Source organism: Canis lupus, chromosome 10 (assembly GCF_011100685.1).
Source record: "Canis lupus familiaris isolate Mischka breed German Shepherd chromosome 10, alternate assembly UU_Cfam_GSD_1.0, whole genome shotgun sequence".
Classification (NCBI taxonomy): Eukaryota; Metazoa; Chordata; class Mammalia; order Carnivora; family Canidae; genus Canis; species Canis lupus.
The window spans coordinates 28,340,689-28,358,351 of NC_049231.1; the positions used below are offsets into that span (position 1 = coordinate 28,340,689).

At 56.3% G+C, this 17,663-nt stretch overlaps 1 protein-coding gene across 1 annotated transcript; it reads left to right on the forward strand.

Moving 5' to 3' along the window:
- Nucleotides 1-218: 218 nt before the first annotated feature.
- On the forward strand, nt 219-8,788 carry C1QTNF6 (C1q and TNF related 6). Its single transcript, XM_038550663.1, has 3 exons — nt 219-638; nt 3,330-3,594; nt 6,549-8,788. The coding sequence occupies exons 2-3, from the start codon at nt 3,336-3,338 to the stop codon at nt 7,094-7,096; spliced, it is 807 nt and encodes a 268-aa protein (XP_038406591.1). The 5' UTR covers nt 219-638; nt 3,330-3,335; the 3' UTR covers nt 7,097-8,788.
- Nucleotides 8,789-17,663: the final 8,875 nt, after the last annotated feature.

The window sequence follows — 17,663 nt, forward strand, 5'->3', positions numbered from 1 at the left end:
CTGGGGACTAGAGTGCTAATAAGGACCAAGGTCATGGATCGGCCCACGTCCTGTGCCCAAGGGGGTGGCAGTGCCAGGATTTGACCCTGAGGCTGCCGGCTGGTGCCCCAGCCCTCTCCACTCTGCATCCAGCCCTGTGAGGTGACTGCAGAGCAAATAGGCCAAGCCCACCCCTCACCCCCACCCCTCATCCCGGATTCCAGTGCTGCGTCCCCCTTCCTGAGCCACTTGGGGGGCTCCTGCCCCTTCCCTTCTCTGGCCTCAATTTTCCAGCCTACACCTCAGGGGGCCCCTTCCTGCTCTGACTCTGTTGGGCCTTAGAATCAAACCAGACCCCACTGGATCACCAAAGAGTTAAGCAAAGGAAGTCCCCAGCTCCCTGGCGGCTCCCTTCATCTCCCCGCAGATCCCAGAGGCTGGAGAGGAGGGAGCAGGGAGGAGGGGAAGTGGGAAGCCAGCTCAGCCCGCTCCCTCCGCCCTCCCTCCGCCCCTCTCCCTCCCTTTCTCCCTCCCTTCCTCCCTCCCTCTTCGGCTGGGCCTGGGGGTCCGGGCCAGCAACCAGCAGACATGGGCCAAGGAGCCAGAGGCTGCCCAGAGGCCGGGGGTCCGTGAGCCGCTGCGGAGGCCCGGGACACAGGGTGAGTGCTGAAAGGTCCTGTAACTTCCTCCAGTGGGCCGGGGTGGGAGCCCAGAATTCCCTTCCTCCCCCCGTCTTCCTTCCACATCTTGGGTTCTGCTCTCTCCCTGGGACCCTGGCCAGCCGCTCTTGCTCTCCTTCCACCTTCCCTCCTGCTGACTGAGACCCTAGCCCCCCCCCCACCCCCAGAGCTGCTCGGCTGTGCCCGCCCCTGCCTGGACTCTCACCAGTTCAGCGCAGCAGGCCCAGCCCCTCCCTCCCCAGAGAGTTCCCCGCTCCTGCCTCTTGCGTGGAGGCGGCAGGGACCCCGGATCACCCCAGATCACCCCAGATCACCCCAGATGGCACGGCCTCTCAGCCTTGATCCCTGCCTGGCACCCTCCCCCAGGGCTGTGGTTGTGATTACCCCTCCAGGCTGCCTTGCTTCCTGCCTCCTGCCCTCCCCAGGTCACAGTTCTGGGTCTCCGAGCTTCTGACTCCCATCGGGCCTCTGCCAACAGGGCGGTCCCCAGCCATGCCAGTCCTCTGGGCGCAATTCTGCTCTTCCCATCCCCAGGCACCGGGAAGAGGTCTTGCCTGTTGCAGGAAGGAGCACTTTTAAATTGTATTTGTTTATTATTGAAGTGTGATTGACATGCAGCGCTATATTCGTTTCAGGTGTGCAACGTAGTCATTCGGCGATTCTATACGTTACTCAGCGCTCACCCCCATGAATGTAGTCACTGGCGATGATGCTATTGACTCTTCCCTCTGTCATCCTTATTAAGAGTCTTTTACAAGTCAGGCACTTTCCCTGATCCTCCCAAATAACCTGGGAGACGTGGGGGTTTCAACTTCTCAGAAATGCTGAGGAGCAGCGGGAAGCCCCGGGAGGTTAAGCTACTAGCCTGAGGTCACACAACTTGTAAACCCTCCTGGGATCTTAGGTCCAACCCTCAGGCCTCACCCTTTCCCATAAAGTCACATCTATGACCAGGAAAAGGGGGATTTTTGCACTTCTCAAAAATCACAGAGATGCGTCGTTTACAAGCACAGGCTGAGGGCGATAACCTCAGACAGAGAGAATGTTGATCTCTGAGAAGTTGATCTGCCTTATGGAGCAGAACCAGGCAAGCAGACGAAGGTAGAGCTGAGGACCGGTCACCTCTAGGAGAGGGGTGCTGTCCCTGGGGACGACGGCCTGCCCATCACCCCCCTCCTGCTACTGCCCAACCCCCAGTGCATTGGAGCCCTTTAAAATCTGTCCCTTACCTCGGTGCTCACTGGAGATAGAATAGCATTTAAAAAAAAATAATTTTACCTTCTTTACATGTATTAACCACAGAAAAAATATTTTTGAATTGTACTAAATGTTAAAGGAACAAAAAGGAAATAAACAGAGAAACGCCAGAAGTGTAAAAACCAGTCTGGTTTCAAGAGCCGAGTTTCTGATCCTGCGATAACATGCCAGCCCCCAAACACCGCTACCACCTCAAAGGCTCTTTGCCCGGCTTCCTGCCCACCCAGCCCCAGCCTGTCCCCAGTGTCTGCTGTCCCGGCTACTTCCTGCCCCTCTCCTGGCACCCTGGAACCTCTCTTGGCCAGGGCCAAAGACTCATCCTCCTAAACCCTTGGACTTCTCCCATCCTTTTGAATTTTCCAGACCTTCTAGTCCTGCTTCTTAATTCCAATTTACCCCCTTGGCAGCTGATTGGTAGGTCTATGGTGATTGACACAACCATCTTCCAATGAGTTAACTCTAGAACCTGCCCCGACAGGGTTTCTGTGTAAGGTTGAGTTGTGTGGGTTGTTGACTGCACAAAGGTGCTGAGGGGGAGGTGGGTTGACAACAGCACTTGCAAAGCTACATGCCCTGCTCCAAAAATGACTTTTTTTTTGTCGTTTCTAATTTGTCCATCCAAAGAGGTACCATCTTCTGCACACAGACAACTGCATGGGAGGCCAGCGGTGGCCGGCAGTCTGCAATTCCGCAGACCTACTCTCAACTCCCAGAGATACAGTAACAGTAACTGTGCATAAGCCGTGCATTTGCTCTGATGGGTGTTGCTTCCTGACTGCTAGGATAAACGAACTTTCCTAGATCTTCGTCAGGACCACGGCGCTCAGGTGCCAGACCGTGTGGCTCAGCCACGCATACCCTCTCCTGGAGAACCTGCAGAATTCTGGAGAATCCTTTGTGTTTGTCCCAAGGGCCCACTAACCTTCCTCGTGCTGTACCAGGGGCATGTTCTTGCTGGAGATGGGAGAGTCCGTGGCGAGAAAAGAAGCCAAGGGAGGTGGGGGAGGGAGAGCGTTGCACAGTCTTACTGCGTATGACACGTGGGTGGCTGGAGCATCTTCCTCGCCCACCCCAGCAAAGGCTTCCCGGGACCCTGGTCTGTGCCCAGCTGTGGCTCTCTTTAGAGGGATTTCCCCCCCAGGCCCATGTGTGCCAGACATCCCCGTGGGCTGGCTTCCAGGGGACTCGGCCTGCGGGCCCTGCGTTGCCACCAGTCTCTTCCGTGACCTTGAAGAAGTTGCTTCTCCATGTAGGGTCTCAGTCTTCTCATCTGTTACCTGAGGGCGCTGACGCCTGCTCTGTCCCTGAGTTAGGTCAGGTGCACAGAGGCTGGGGTGGCCGCATCTGTGCTGGGCATCTGCAGGTGTAGATGTGACATTAAATAGAGTCTCCGCCCCTCCTTCCTCGCTCCAGGTCGCCATGGGGATAGCCACCCTGGGCCTCCTCTGCGTGGTGCTCCTGCTTCCTCTTCTGGTGTTTGGGGTCCCCACCGAGGAGCCCTCCTCTAGGGAGGCCGTGGCATCCGGTCCCCATGGGTACTGTCAACGGTGCTGTGACTCTGAGTCTGAGGACCCCCTGGCCCCCGCCGATGCCGCAGATGTGTCCTCCGCCTCTCCACCTGGCCTCCCATACGTGCTGCCTGAGGTCAGGCCGTACATAAACATCACCATCCTGAAGGGTGAGTACCTGCCCCAGCTCAGGCTGTGCTGGCCTATCTGGGGGCGGGGAGGGCAGGGGACCCTTTCCTTGGGCTGGAGTCAGTGGGGTGGAGGGAGCAGGAAAAACCTGGGCAGAAAATGATCCCAGACCCTTCCTGTCATCCATACATTTATTGAGCGGCTACTACGTGCCAGGACTGTTCTGACTTCTGAGGACAGAGAACAAGCAAGCCAGACAGAGATGCCTACTGCCGTTCTCGTGGGAGAGGCAGACAGTGGGCCATAAATATATTATCTAAGTTAGTGAATGTTCTATGGTGAAAAATGCGATGGCAGTGCCAGGTAGAGCAGGTAAGGAGCATCAGGAGAGCAGGGGCCGGGGGATAGTTTGCATGTTAAATGGGGTGGTCAGTGTGGGTTCATTGAGAATGTGAGGGAGAAGCCATGTGGCTATCGGGGGCAGAGTAGTCCAAGGAGGATGAGCAGCAGGTGCAAAGGCCCTGGGGCAGAAGTGGGCCTGGTGTGTTTCAGGAGCAGGGGGCAAGAGGAGGAGCTGAGGTTGACGATGAAACAGGGGCCGGGTCAGACTTGGGTTTCCCTGTGTGGGAATGGGGAGCAGGGGGAGGTTCGAGCAGAGGGACCTGATCCCACTTGGGTTTCATATGGATCCCTCTAATGTCCATGGAGCAGAGCCAGCCTGGGACAAGGGTGGAAGCAGAGAGACCCATGGGTAGCCACTAGGGCTGTCCAGGGAACAGCTGGCTTCCCGTCCTCTAAAATCAGGAAGAGACTTCTGCTGCCGGGGACTAGAACAGGTAGGGCTGGGGCCAGGGCCTAGACACCCTTCACCTCCATCTGTGCCTCCAACAACCCCAAGGCCGGGATGGAGGACACCCCTGGGCCAGCCTTCATCGCCCACCAGGGCGGGTGGAACTTTGCTGCGGCAGGAGGCACCTGGCTGTTCAGCTCCCTTGCTGTGTGGGGCAGGCTGGTCTCTCCCTCCCTGGCTTGCTGCCTCAATAGTAAAAAGGAGAAGGTAACCCCCTCCCATGATCCCCTTCACCCTCCTCCCCGGGGGCTGGGGCAGAGAGGTGCCCTGTAACCTGTAAAGTGCCGTGCGGGTGAGTTGGGAGTTCTCCGCTAAAGGTGGGCCCCCTCCTCCTTGCTTCTCCCCATGCTGTCCTCCAGGGGCCCAGGCCTTCCTTTTGCTCCGTCCAGCAATATTGCCGTGGTCACAGGAGACCTTGGGAAAACACAGGGCCACGGGGTTCTCTCCAAGGGGAGTGGCTAATAGTGCGAGTTGAGGCACTGTGACAGGTGGCAGGGAAACATCTGGGATGAGGTACCTCAAGACCTAGGGGGTCACCTGCTTCTCCTGCGTGCAAGGTCAACTTGAAGCAAAGGCTGGGCTGAGGCGTGTGTGCCTGGGGACTGGGACCCGCTGCCGGAACCCCTGGGCAGTCAGGGACGGGCTGAGCTTTGCTGGGTGGACCACCCTGCCTCATATTTGCAGTCTGTAGAGCACTCTCCCGTAGGACATTTTGTTGAAGGCACAGGAACACCCCTGTGAGGTGAACATGATCCTCTTCAAGACAGAGACAAAATAACGACCCTGACTGTAAAATGCCCCAGTGGGACATAACACCAACCAAGGGGGGCCTGGCTCCTAACCAGGGCTTTTCCCTTCAGGTTAGGCAGAGGCATTTTTCTTGGCTCCTTCTGTGGGTCAGAAATGCAAAGTGCAACTCAGCCGTCAAAAAGAATGAGATCTTGCCATTTGCAACGATGTGGATGGAACTGGAGAGTGTTATGCTGAGCAAAATAAGCACATCAGAGAAAGACAAATAAATGCTCAAGGATTTCACTCCTACGTGGAATTTTTTTTTTTTTTTACAATAGTCACAGAGAGAGAGAGAGAGAGGCAGAGACATAGGCAGAGGGAGAAGCAGGCTCCATGCACCGGGAGCCTGACGTGGGATTCGATCCCGGGTCTCCAGGATCGTGCCCTGGGCCAAAGGCAGGCGCCAAACCGCTGCGCCACCCAGGGATCCCTCCTATGTGGAATTTAAGGAACAAAACAGGAGCATAGGGGAAGGGAAGGAAAAATAAAATAAGATGAAATCAGAGAGGGAAACAAATCATAAAAGGCTCTTAACTCTGGGAAACAAACTGAGGGTCACTAGGGGGAGTTGGGGGGGAACTGGGTGATGGGCATTAAGGAGGGCACGTGATGGGATGAGCACTGGGTGTTATATGCCACTGATGAGTCATGAAACTCTAACCCTGCTATGCACTACACAATGCACTATATGCTAACTAAATTGAATTTAAATTAAAAAAATTTTTTTAAAGAGAAAAGAAATGCAAAATGCGACCTGCATAGCCCTCATCTCCACAGGAGTCTGGCTGGGTGTGAGGACCTCCAGGGTTTGGGCCTGGCTCCCCAGGGAGCACGATCACATCTTCATTGTAGAGGGAGGGGAATGGGCAGGTGGGAGACAGACTGTCCTGAGACTTCCCCTTCCTGCTTCTTCTGAGCTGTATGACCCTGGGTGAGTCACTTAACCTTCAGGTGAGTGGAGATGGTCAGGGTATCTTCCCCCGCCCCATTTTTTTTTTTTAAGATTTTATGTATTTATTCATGAGAGACACACAGAGAGAGAGGCAGAGACACAGGCAGAGGGAGAAGCAGGCTCTGCGGGGACCCCAATATGGGACTCTATTCCAGGGCCCCGGGATCACGCCCTGAGCCAAAGGCAGACGCTCAACTACTGAGCCACCCAGGCGTCCCGGTCAGGGGATCTTCTTTAGAGGGGCATTCAGGGAGGCGATGCCCGGCATGCAGCAGGTGCCCGGTACATGCTAGCTCCTTCTCTGGGCAGGACCTGGGTGGAGCCCTCCACGAGCGCAGGCAGATGCAACCTGGGGACCAGCCTGGGTGCCTGCCCTGACCTTGCCCTTCTTGCCTCCACAGGTGACAAAGGGGACCGAGGCCTGCTGGGCGCGCCGGGGAAGCTGGGCAGGGAGGGGCCCCGGGGGGAGCGCGGCCCGCAGGGCGGCAAGGGCGCCAAGGGGCAGGCGGGCAGCCCCGGCGGCCCGTGCCAGACACGCTTCTCGGCCTTCTCCGTGGGCCGCAAGACGGCTCTGCACAGCAGCGAGGGCTTCCAGCCGCTGCTCTTCGACACCGTCTTCGTGAACCCCGACGGGCACTTCGACCTGGCCGCCGGCCACTTCGTCGCCCCCCTGCGCGGCCTCTACTTCTTCAGCCTCAACGTCCACAGCTGGAACTTCAAGGAGACGTATGTCCACGTGATGCACAACGAGGAGGCGGCCGTCATCCTGTACGCGCAGCCCAGCGACCGCAGCATCATGCAGAGCCAGAGCGTGATGCTGGCGCTGGCGCCCGGGGACCGCGTCTGGGCACGACTCTTCAAGCGCGAGCGGGAGAACGCCGTCTACAGCGACGACGTGGACACCTACATCACCTTCAGCGGCCACCTCATCAAGCCCGAGGATGACTAGTGGCCCCCGCAGGGCGGCCCAGGCCCCGGGTTGAGGGGTGTGGTCAGGGCCTCTGTTTGTACCTCCGGAAAGGGGGCCCAGGGCCTGGCACTCTGCGTGGTCTTCTGCTTCTCTCCTTCCCTCCCTCACCTCTCTGTCCTCTCTTGAACATATTTTAAGAAGCCCTCTAACCTGAATATTCTAGAGTTTTCCCAGCCTTTTAGACCAGAACTTCTTGTGTTTGAATCCCTTGCAGATTCTGATTCTGATTCTGGAGTGGGCCCGGGGTTCTGCACGTCCAGTCTGTTCCTGGGTGATGCTCATGCTGCTGGTGTGTGGTCCCCCCCTGAGTGACCAGATTCGAGAACTTCCACAACATTCTTATACTTTCTAAACATTCTGGAGTCCTCCAAACATTCTAGACTCTTCCCAACATCCTTCAGTTCTCTCTCATCCGTCCAGGACTCCCCCTCCCCTGTTCTCCTGCTCCTTCCACCTTCTCTGTCACTCTGTGCACCCCACCCACGCAGCTGCTGTTCACTCATTCATTCATCAAATACTCACCGAGCGCTCACTCTGTGTCAGGCTCTGGGAAAGCCCAGGTGACTCAGACACAGGCCCTGGCCTTGGTGAGCGCCCAGGCCGGCCAGGGTGGGGAGACACAGGATTGGGCAACCAGACCCAGATAAATGCATGGGGCTCTTATCACACAAGTCTGTGTCTGGGCCTTCAGGCACCGTGGCTCCTTGTTGCCCACAGCCCCCCAAGGTGGGATAGAGTCCCCTAGGTGGGTATTCTTACCCTTGCCCATTCCTTTCCTTCCTGACCAAATGCCCTTCATTAAAGCAAACCCCAAAGGGGCCTTGGTCAGGGCAAAGGTGCTATGAAGGGGGGAGGATCCAGGGGCTTGGGGCAGTTGGGGGTAAAGAGGCCCTTGGGGAAGGGAGCCCAGACCCATAGCTCCCCACACACCTGGTACAGTAACGTGCGAGGACCCCATTCTCCTCACACATCCCCTTCCTTGTCCCGTCAGCCCCTCCCTGTCCAAGGCGCCTGGGCCTCAGTTCTCCCAGGCTGCCAGCCACCATCGGATATTGGCGTTTGTCCCCCAGGTGCTGTCTGATCCTCCTTGGCCCCTCTCACCAGCCCAGCGTCCCTGGCTTCCCAGGCTTGGCTCAGGGGCTGAGGCCCCAGTTGGCAGCTCCCACCAGGGAGCCCAATGCTGCCTTTACATGCCACCGGGTGATGGGCCAAGCTTTGGACCCCTCAGCAGGTCTAGGGAACTGAAGCGGGCACCATCCCAGGTCAGTCGGGGGGAACTTCCTCTGAGCCATGATGCCAAGACAGGCACGGGGAGAGACCAGGACCCCCAATCAGGGACATAGGCTTTCTTGTCCTTTCTCCCTCTTGCAGGCTGGGGCAGCCTGGTGGTCTCTAGCCTTCCTCTCCCCAATCCCAGGCGGCCTGAACCTCTCTCCAGAGGGAGATGGCCTCCACCCATTGGTGCTTATGCAGACTCCAGGGCAGAGGTGGCCCTGGCGGTGGTCTGTGGTGCTCACTCATAGCTGACAGATCCATGGTTAAGCGGCTGGGGGCTGGCAGCAGGACCTGACCAAGTGCCGTGAAGGCTGGTGCTACACAGCCACCCCTAGCCTGACTTCGCCCCTGCCCTGCTTGTCCAGAGCAATTAAAGTTTGTGTGTCTTTTTGGCAATTCAGGCTGTTTTTTCTGCTCGGCTCCCACGGCCCACCTTGGGAGTGCAGCCCGTCCTGGTTCTGCTGGGGCCCCGCTGCAAATCCCCACACACTCGAGCCTCAGTTTCCTGGTCTGTGAAATGGGGATGGATGAAGGTGATCTACCTCATGGGGTGGCCATCAGGATCAGAAGAGAGGTTGCCTGCTGAGCACTGCGTTCATCCTTTGAACTGCACCTGCTGGGCACCTACTGTGTGCTGGGAGCCCCACTAGGTGCGGAGGCTGCTGGGAGAACACAATCCATCACCTTGCCTTGGAGAACACCATGAAGTTTACGTCCGGGTGAATCACTTGCAAGTGCCCAGCACCATGGCCCCTACTGGGGAATGTGTCTCTTATTTTGTGTTTAATATTTACAAGAGAACTGTTGGCTATTCTCTGGAGGGAAACACACAACTTCGTTCTGCAGTGGACTGGCTTGACAGGGTCTGACTTTTTTTTTTAAGTTTTTAAATTTATTTTTTCATGAGACACACACACACACAGAAGCAGAGACACAGGCAGAAGCAGGCTCCATGCAGGGAGCCCGACGCGGGACCCGATCCCGGGTCTCCAGGATCACACCCTGGGCTGAAGGCGGCGCTAAACCGCTGAGCCACCCAGGGATCCCCAGGGTCTGACTTTCTAAGCTAGCATGGTGGCTAGTCACATAAATATATTTACATTTGAAGTGACCCCTGTGGGCCCTCCTGACACACTTAGCGGTGTGTGTGTCGAGGGAGCATCCTGCACCTCTGCGCATCACTATTGGTGTGCTGGAAGGCTTTCCGGGCACCCTGTGCAAGAGAAGCTATAACGAATGACCCTACTGTGACCACCCCAGGACTCAGCCCAGCCCATTGGCCCGGCCCTGGCAGGGGAGACATAGTCTCCATTTCTCTGGAACCTATATGGTCATGGCAAGAGGCTTCCCACTATACCTGAGCGCTCCTCACAGGTCAGGGGCTACTCAGGGGAGAGACCCCGCAGCATGCTTTTGGCCCAGGCTCTGTTCACGCGTCATCGGCCTACCCCACACTCCCGCTCTGCCCCTGGGTGGAAAAGGTTGCTCCTGGTGCCAGGAGCCTTTTGTCCTGAATATCGTGATGAGAAGTGGTTTGCCGATCACTAAGGCAGCAAAGCTTTTTTTTTAAAAAAAAATTTTGGCAGCAAAGCTTTTGAAACTTCTTGCCAAGCACCTGCAGGAGGATTGAAGTTTGTCCCTTGGAAGCTAAAGCCTAAGGTCCCAGGCATTTCCAGGCCGCGTTAGGTCAGGGCTCCCAGAACGCAGCCTCTGCTGTGTCAGCTGACCTGTGGCAGAGGCTTCTATCCGTGGTTCAGAGCAGCCTCTGATGTCCCCCGGGCCAGTTTTTGCACAGGAGCCCGGTTCCCGGGTTGGTGGCATAGCTTCAGTGGGTGGTAAGAGCCTCTGGGTCTTTGTGATGGGAATTCTTCCAGAAGGCTGTGTCTTGGTGGGTGCTGGGCAAGGACCCTGGAAAACTGGGGACCCCCAAGCCTGCGGCCAGGTCTGTGGTGACAAATGTCTCCCAGGAGATCTGTGATGCTTAGTCCTGGTGACTCCAGTGAGCCCCTGTCTCTACCTCTGCACCCTGGGGGGCAATCCCTTTCAGTTACATATTTTGAAAATAGTATTTCCCTCTGAAATGTTAGCAAACAAGGAAAGGGAGAGAGAACTGGGCCAGGAGGAGATGCAGTCCAGGAAATGGGAAGCAGCCTAGACTGGGAGCCAGGGGACCTCGCCTCCGCTTTACCATTGTTTGGTCTGGGGTTGTGGGGGGTGGGATGGGGGTGGGATGCAGGGAACATGGAGGGGGAAGGGTGACCAGACTGAGCTGGTGCAGGCAGCTGAGCCTGGCTGTGTCCCTGGAACCCTGCTATCTGGGTGGGTGGGCTGGATCCATCTCGTGGGCTCAGGTAAGGTCTATCTGGGAGTCCTCAGCCTTCCCAGGAGGAGGATCCACACAGAAGATCCTTTCCTCTGTTGCAGGGAGTATGGGGGAGAAAGAGGAGAGTTCTAGAGAGGGTCATCTAGGGAAGCTTCATAGTGGAGGGGACATTTGAGCAGGGCTTGGGAGGACGAATAGAGTTCCAAAGACACATGATATGGGGAAAAGGGACAGCAGGATGAAAGGGGTGGAGGTGGGACAGTGCAGCCTATGTTCTGGGCAGTGAGAGAGGCCAGTATGCTAGGTGCATATTTGGGAAGGTGGCAGAGACAGAGCAGGGTGGGATTCCAGGCTGGACAGGTAGGGAGGGACCATAAAAGGCCTCCAATGTCTGGCTAAGTCGGGACTTGACGTCCTAGATGCTGGGGGGCTGCTGGAGGGTTCTGAGCAGTGTGGTCACTGGTTAGAGCTAACCTAAGAGGGAAACTGCTCTGGCGGTCAGGTGGAGCATGGATTGCACAGGGTTTAATGCAGAGGGGCAGGAGGAGGGCAGCAGGGGGCAGGGTGGGGGGAGCTGAGCATCCAGCTTGAGCAAAGGGTCTCCCAGGCTCTGCTGCTCCTACCAGACTTTTCTTTCTTTCTTTTTTTTATTTTTAAAGATATATTTATTTATTCATGAGGGATACAGAGAGAGAGAGGCAGAGGCACAGGCAGAGGGAGAAGCAGGCTCCATGCAGGGAGCCCAACGTGGGACTTAATCCCAGGACCCTGGGATCACACCCTATGCTGAAGGCAGACGCTCAACCACTGAGCCACCCAGGTGTCCCCCTACCAGACTTTTCTATGACAGTGAGAAGAGAGCAGGCCTAGGTGCCAGGAGGTGGGCCGCGGGGCCAGCTCTGCCCTGGGGAGTCCCTGAGTGACCCAAGGACTGGAGGGTGGCTGGGGAACTTGTCTGGCCTCTCTCGAACCCCTTATTGCCCTTATCTGTCACCTTGGATTCGAAATCCCTCTTCTCTTGCCCCACGGAGGCCTCTGGGGTTATCCAAGGCTATATGGAGTGACTATTTTCAGAACCCTGGATCAGGACCCATGAACTAATTAATGATGGAGGAGAATGTGAAATTAGTGCTGATTGTCCCAGAAAATATAACGTGCCAAGCGACAGGGCTAAGGCAATTTCAGAGAAAGGGCACTTGGGGTGGCTCAGCGGTTGAACATCTACCTTCGGCTCAGGGTGTGATCCTGGGGTCCCAGGATTGAGTCCCACATCAGGTTCCCTGCAGGGAGCCTGCTTCTCCCTCTGCCTGTGTCTCTCATGAATAAATGAATAAATAAATAAAATCTTAAAACAAAAATTTCAGAAAAGCACTAAGTATTCAAATGCCAGGGGGTGTGGGCTTTGAGCCTGGCCGGGGGCTTCTGATCCTGGGTCCGGATTTCTGACTCAGAGCAGACACTTATTTTCCTATATGTGTGAGCTGGGCTTGTCACCTCGTCCCGCTGAGTGTCAGTTTTATTTCAAATGAGGACAGAACGTGATGGTGTTTTGTGCACGGCGGTGCTGGCACAGAGCAGGTGCTCCAAGGGCGTTTGTGGGATGAATGACTTCCACTGAGCAGGAGCGGAGAGGAGCCGCGGGAGGCCAGAACCCGAGTCCTTGGCGGGGGTGAAATCCTGCGGCTCCCTCCACCTCCTGCCAGCCCACGGGCACCCGGAGCCCAGTAGCCTCGCTCTGCCACGTGTACATCTGGAGAAAGGGAAACCGGGCAGAAACTCAACACGGCCAGAAACAGATGTCAAGAACATTATGGGTGGGGCCCCGAAAGGGGAGCGCTGGGGCCAGCGGGTGCTGCGGGAGCCAGAGAGGAAGGAGGGATTTCCAGGACAGGAGTCAAGAGTGCAAGGCTTAGCCCGCTTAGCCCGTGCCTGGGAGCAGCTGGTCGGTGCTCCCGGAGGAAGGGAGGCTGGGGAGGCTGGGGGGCAGGCGGTGGGGTGGGGAGCCAGAACCAGGCCCTGAGATGGGGGGTGGGGTGGGGGCCAGAACCAGGCTGGGGAGCAGAGGGTGGGGCGGGGGGCCAGAACCAGGCCCTGGGGTGGGGGGAGTGGGGGCCAGAACCAAGCCCAGGGCCGAGCAGGGTCAGGCTGGGGTGTGAAGTCACGGCCTGGAGGTGGTGGTGTGAGCGGGAGGAAGTACTAAGTGAGATCTGGGCACCGGAGGAAACGGGACCCACTGCAGGGCAGCAGCGGAGTGAGAGTGAGGGTGTGAGGCTGTGGGTGGCCGACTTCGTCCTGGCTGACTGCTACTCACCACTGGGGGGAATGAACTGATGCCACAAACCCAGAAACGCGAACCAGAACTTGCTTTATTTCCTCACCACGTAACTCAATTTCTATCAGGCACTTCCATTCTGCTGAAGTTGAAGAAACACGCCTTTGGCCAGCCAGGGCTCCCCGTCACCTCATGTCCCAGGGGGCTACCCATAATGTTCTTGACAGACATCTGCCGAGTTGAGTTCATGGACGTGCCATCTGCTCTGGGCTCCTGGTTCCCCCCACATTCCTGCTGAATCATGCTCAGAGCCCCCGGGGTCCTCACTCCCCTTGGACGTCCAGGTGCGCCCTGCACAGGTGCTTTCCTTGCAAATTCTGGGTCCCTTGGAGGGCTGTCTGAGCCCAGCCCCTCTGCCCAAACACACCGCGTGACCATTTCTTCCCTGGGTTCACAGCCACCTCCCGGGGTTCGGCTGGGAGGGAAGGATGGCACCTCGGAATCTCGGATGCCCCTCACTTGCTGGGGATCTTCTCTGTGTGCCGCTCCCAGGCTTGGCTGGAGAGGAGGGGTAGGGTCCCCTTCGCCCAGAACCCCCAGACTGAAGCACTCCTTGCTTCCCCTCTGCCCGCCTCCCTGCCTTCCTGCCTTCCCCCCTCCCAGGGGTATCCCAGGTACTGGGGGAGGGGGACAGTGTACGGACCCAGTGCCTCCTCTCCAAAGCCCTTGGACTGGGCAGACAGGCTCTGTCCTCCTGTTTGCTGCGCATCCCTTCTGTATCTGTTAGGGCGCTTTTGGGTGCAAGGAATGCTTATTGAACATAAAGCATCAAAAAGGAAAAATAACCCTAAATCCCAAGATAGGGCAACTCCAGGGCTGGTTAACTCAGCATCACTGAGCACTGTGGTTTGTCCCATAATTCCACTCATCACCGTTAGTGCCACAGCTCTGTTCCAGGGCCAGCTTCCCTTGGGCCACAGGCACAAGATGATGGCCACAAGACTGCTGTCCCAGGGGGGTGTCAGAAGAAGAATCAGAGTCTTTCCTCTGCAGACCCTCCTTACTTCCCATTGGCCACAGCCAGTCACATAACCACACCTAACCCAACCTCTGGGAAGAGAGGACTGTGGCATGCAAGATTTACCCTTGAACCCTGAGGGTCTGGGCTGAACCCCCAAGCAGGATCGTGGCTCTCTGACCACGTTACCAGATGTGTGCACCTGACTCAGCCAGGGTGACTTATTCTAGGGACCCTTCCCAGACTTGGGGGGACAGCCTTGGAACCCTGAGTGTCCCCTGGTTACAGCCCTGCCTGTTGGCCTGGGCACTGACGTCACCCTGGCCCGGAGCTCTCCCCAACCCTCCCAGGCAGAGATGAGCTTCCCTGAGCACAACCGGGGCTGCTGGGGACACTGCCCGGGCCCAAACCTAACCTGGACATGAGGGCACTCACCCGACCACTCTGTGCCTCGGTTTCCTCCCCCAGAAAATGGGGACGATGATAACGACATCCACCCCAGAGAGCGGTGTGAGGATGTAAGGCGTGAAGTGTGTGTAGAAGCCTGGCTGGGGAATCCCTGGGTGGCGCAGCGGTGTAGAAGCCTGGCCCACAGTAGGCTCACTGAGGTGTCCATTATCTTGAGGTAAACACGGCGCCAAACTCTGTTTATAGGAGAAGAAATTGTCAGGTGCCGAGACTGGATAAATGCCTCCAGGTGCCAGGTGTGCGTTCCTTCAGCGATTACGGAGCGGCCACTGAGTCCAGGCTTTGCACCCGGCTAGGCTCAGGGGGTGCAGCGGGCTCGTGATAGGAGAGGACTCCTTGCAGGCGTCTAGGAGGAGCCCAGGCCCTCGAATCCCGACAGGCACGACCAGTGGGGTGCAGGAGCCCACTGCACCTGCTGCTGAGGTTCGACCGTGTGCATCTGTTCCCAGCTCTGAGGTCAGGGGTGTCACGAGGTCAATTGGAAATTGGCCTCAGTGGTGGTTCTTTTGCTACAGAAATTGGCAAATGTTAGTTTTAATTTTTACAAAACAAAGCCTTCATTAAAAAATGCAGCTGCCTTGGGGTGCCTGGGTGGCTCGATCGCTTAGGCATCAGACTCTTGGTTTCGGCTCAGGTCATGATCTCTGGGTCCTGGGATCGAGCCCTGTGTTGGGCTCCGTGCTCAGTGGGGTAGGGAGCATGTCTGCTTGGGATTGTCTCTCTCTCTCTCTCTCTCTTTGCCTCCCCGCCCCAACTTGCACTCGCCCTCATGCTCTCTTGCTCTCTAAAATAAATAAATAAAATCTTTTCTAAAAAATGCAGCTGCCTGGAAAGCATGTTCCCCGGTGAGGTGTGATCTCACTCACACCTATTCTTCGAATAAGGCTGGAAGGGTGTGGGCATGGCAGATGGGATGGGGCCGCATGAAGGAGGCTGCCCAGGTGTTGCTGCCCGGGCTCAGTTTACCGGGGACCCCTCACCACCCGACCAGCCCCCACCCTGCCCAGGCCTGTGCTGTCTGCTTTACCCCCGCCCTCTGGTGGCCAGGGTGGTGGATGGCTCCAAGGGAGGCCCCGGCCCAGCAGAACCAGCCTGAGTCCTGCTCCTGGGATCAGGGAAGCGGAGCCTCAGCCAGAGCTGATGTAACTGGGCACATTCAGGAAGAGCGCATTTCAATCCTGCCAGGGCCTCTCCAGGTGGTTCTAGGAATCCAGAGGTCAGATCCCCTTGAGGGCTCCCAGCGCGAGGAAGGACAAGGCCCTCAGAAAAAGAAGGGAAATGTGGTTCATTGAGGGCTACCACAGAAATCTGTGTAAGACGCAAGCCATTGTGTAAGAGCGGGCACTTCAAAGGAGAGAGCAACTGGCTCTGTTCCTATGTGCTCGGGTCCTGAAGGATGAGTAGGAGTTTGCTAGGAGGAAGGCGGAGAAGAAGCTTGCAGGTAGCATTCCATCCTGTGCAATCCAACCGGTAAATCCTATAAGCACTTTTCATAAGCAAGTCAAGCCACCTTGTCTCACATGGAGCTTACTAGCTGGTGTGGGCAAGGGCTGGGACTGGCAGTCCTGGGGCACATGTCAGGGAGGGTAGCAGTTGTCGTGCGAATTCAGAAGACAGGCCGTACTCTTCATCCCTTCTCCAGTGCCGTCTGGCTCCCCTCCTTTCTTTCTCTTTTTCTTTTTTTTTTTCTTCTTCAGATTTTCACGTCACCTCCTCACAAGGTCTACTCCAACTGCTTTATTTAAAATTGTGTTCCTGTCCCTGCCGTGTCCCACTCTTTCCTTTCTCGTGGTGTTTGTCTTCTTCTCATTCCTGTGGTATTTACTTAGTTATCTTATTTATTGTTTGGAGTAAACAGGAATCTTTGTTTTGTCCACTGTTACGTTCCAAGAGTCTAGAATAGAGGTTGGCACATAGCAGGCTCTCAATGAATATTTGTTTCCTGGATGAATGTGAGTTCTAGAACTTGGGGAGGTTAAGGGTGGTTGGGGAGATGCTCTCCTGTTTGCCCCAGGCAAGCAAGGCTCTGGGTTTTGTCTTCTGCCTGTGTTTTCTTTGAACTGGCACAGTCTATGCTTCTTACAGTCCTTATGATCACTTTTTCTAAAGATGAGATTGCCTATATAGACCGAACAATTCTTTTTTTTTTCTGTCTTGTTGATTTATTTAGATGAAGCCTTCAAAGCTTTAGAATCAAATCACATGAACTTACTCTTATCACTTGATACTGGGACTGTCCTGAAATTTCAAGCCAGTGGTTTCTTAGTTGCAACTATTTGTGGATTGTCCTGTCCCCATACTGAGAGAAGGGGCTTCAGATTATGCAGGTGCTAAGTCCCATGGTGCCCAGCCTGGGGCTGCCAGCAGGAACCCAGTAAATCCCTGTTGAATTAAAGAAAGCATGAACAGATGCCTCTTCAATCTGATACCAAGACCTTCCTTTCATCTATCCATCCACCCATCTATCCATCCATCCATCCATCCATCCATCCTTCCATCCATTCTTCCAACAAATATGAGTGTCTATCTGAGCCACAGATGGCTTTAGGTGCTAGAGAAGCCACAGGACTTTGAGGAACGACGGTCCAGCCAGGAAGACACACCAAGCAAATGCTCCACCAATGCCCAACCAACTACAAACAAGAGCAAGTACTGGGGGAAAAGTCAGGACCCGGACACAGCAGGCTGGCATCTGTGGCCGATGCAGTGGGGCTGGCCAGGGAAGGTCTCCCCCAGAGAACGACCACTGGTTGGAGCCCAAGATGGGGATGAGCTCAAGCCTTCCAGGAACTGACAGGCAACCAGGGGTGGGGCAGCAAGGATGAGAAGGAGTCAGAGGGGCTGCAGGCCTGGGTGTCTCAGGGCAAGGAGGCCAGGTTGTCAGGAGCACGGCAGGAAGCCTTTGACTTGTTTTAAGCAGGGAAGGATGTGACATTATCTGATTTTTGTCTTCCTAGTCCCCTGGTGGGGCTGAGGGCCTGGCAGTAGTACTTGGAGGGAGGGAGGGAAGAAGAGGGCTGCTGGGCAGGGCTGGTGAGTCCTTGGCACTCAGGGGCAGTCAGGGCCAGAGGTGGGGGTGTTTCCATCGCCAGGGCTAAGAAAAAGAGATGCAAGAGGAGTGGAGGGCTGTCTCAGGGACCCTAACAGTCAGGGCCTAGAGGAGGGGGTGAATCTGTTTCTGATCTAAGTA

Bases quoted from the DNA above. Each gene is read 5' to 3' on its own strand.
- C1QTNF6 (XM_038550663.1), top strand. From the start codon at position 3,336: ATGGGGATAGCCACCCTGGGCCTCCTCTGCGTGGTGCTCCTGCTTCCT. The intron at 3,595-6,548 runs GTGAGTACCTGC...TTGCCTCCACAG, and splicing joins AAACATCACCATCCTGAAGG to GTGACAAAGGGGACCGAGGC.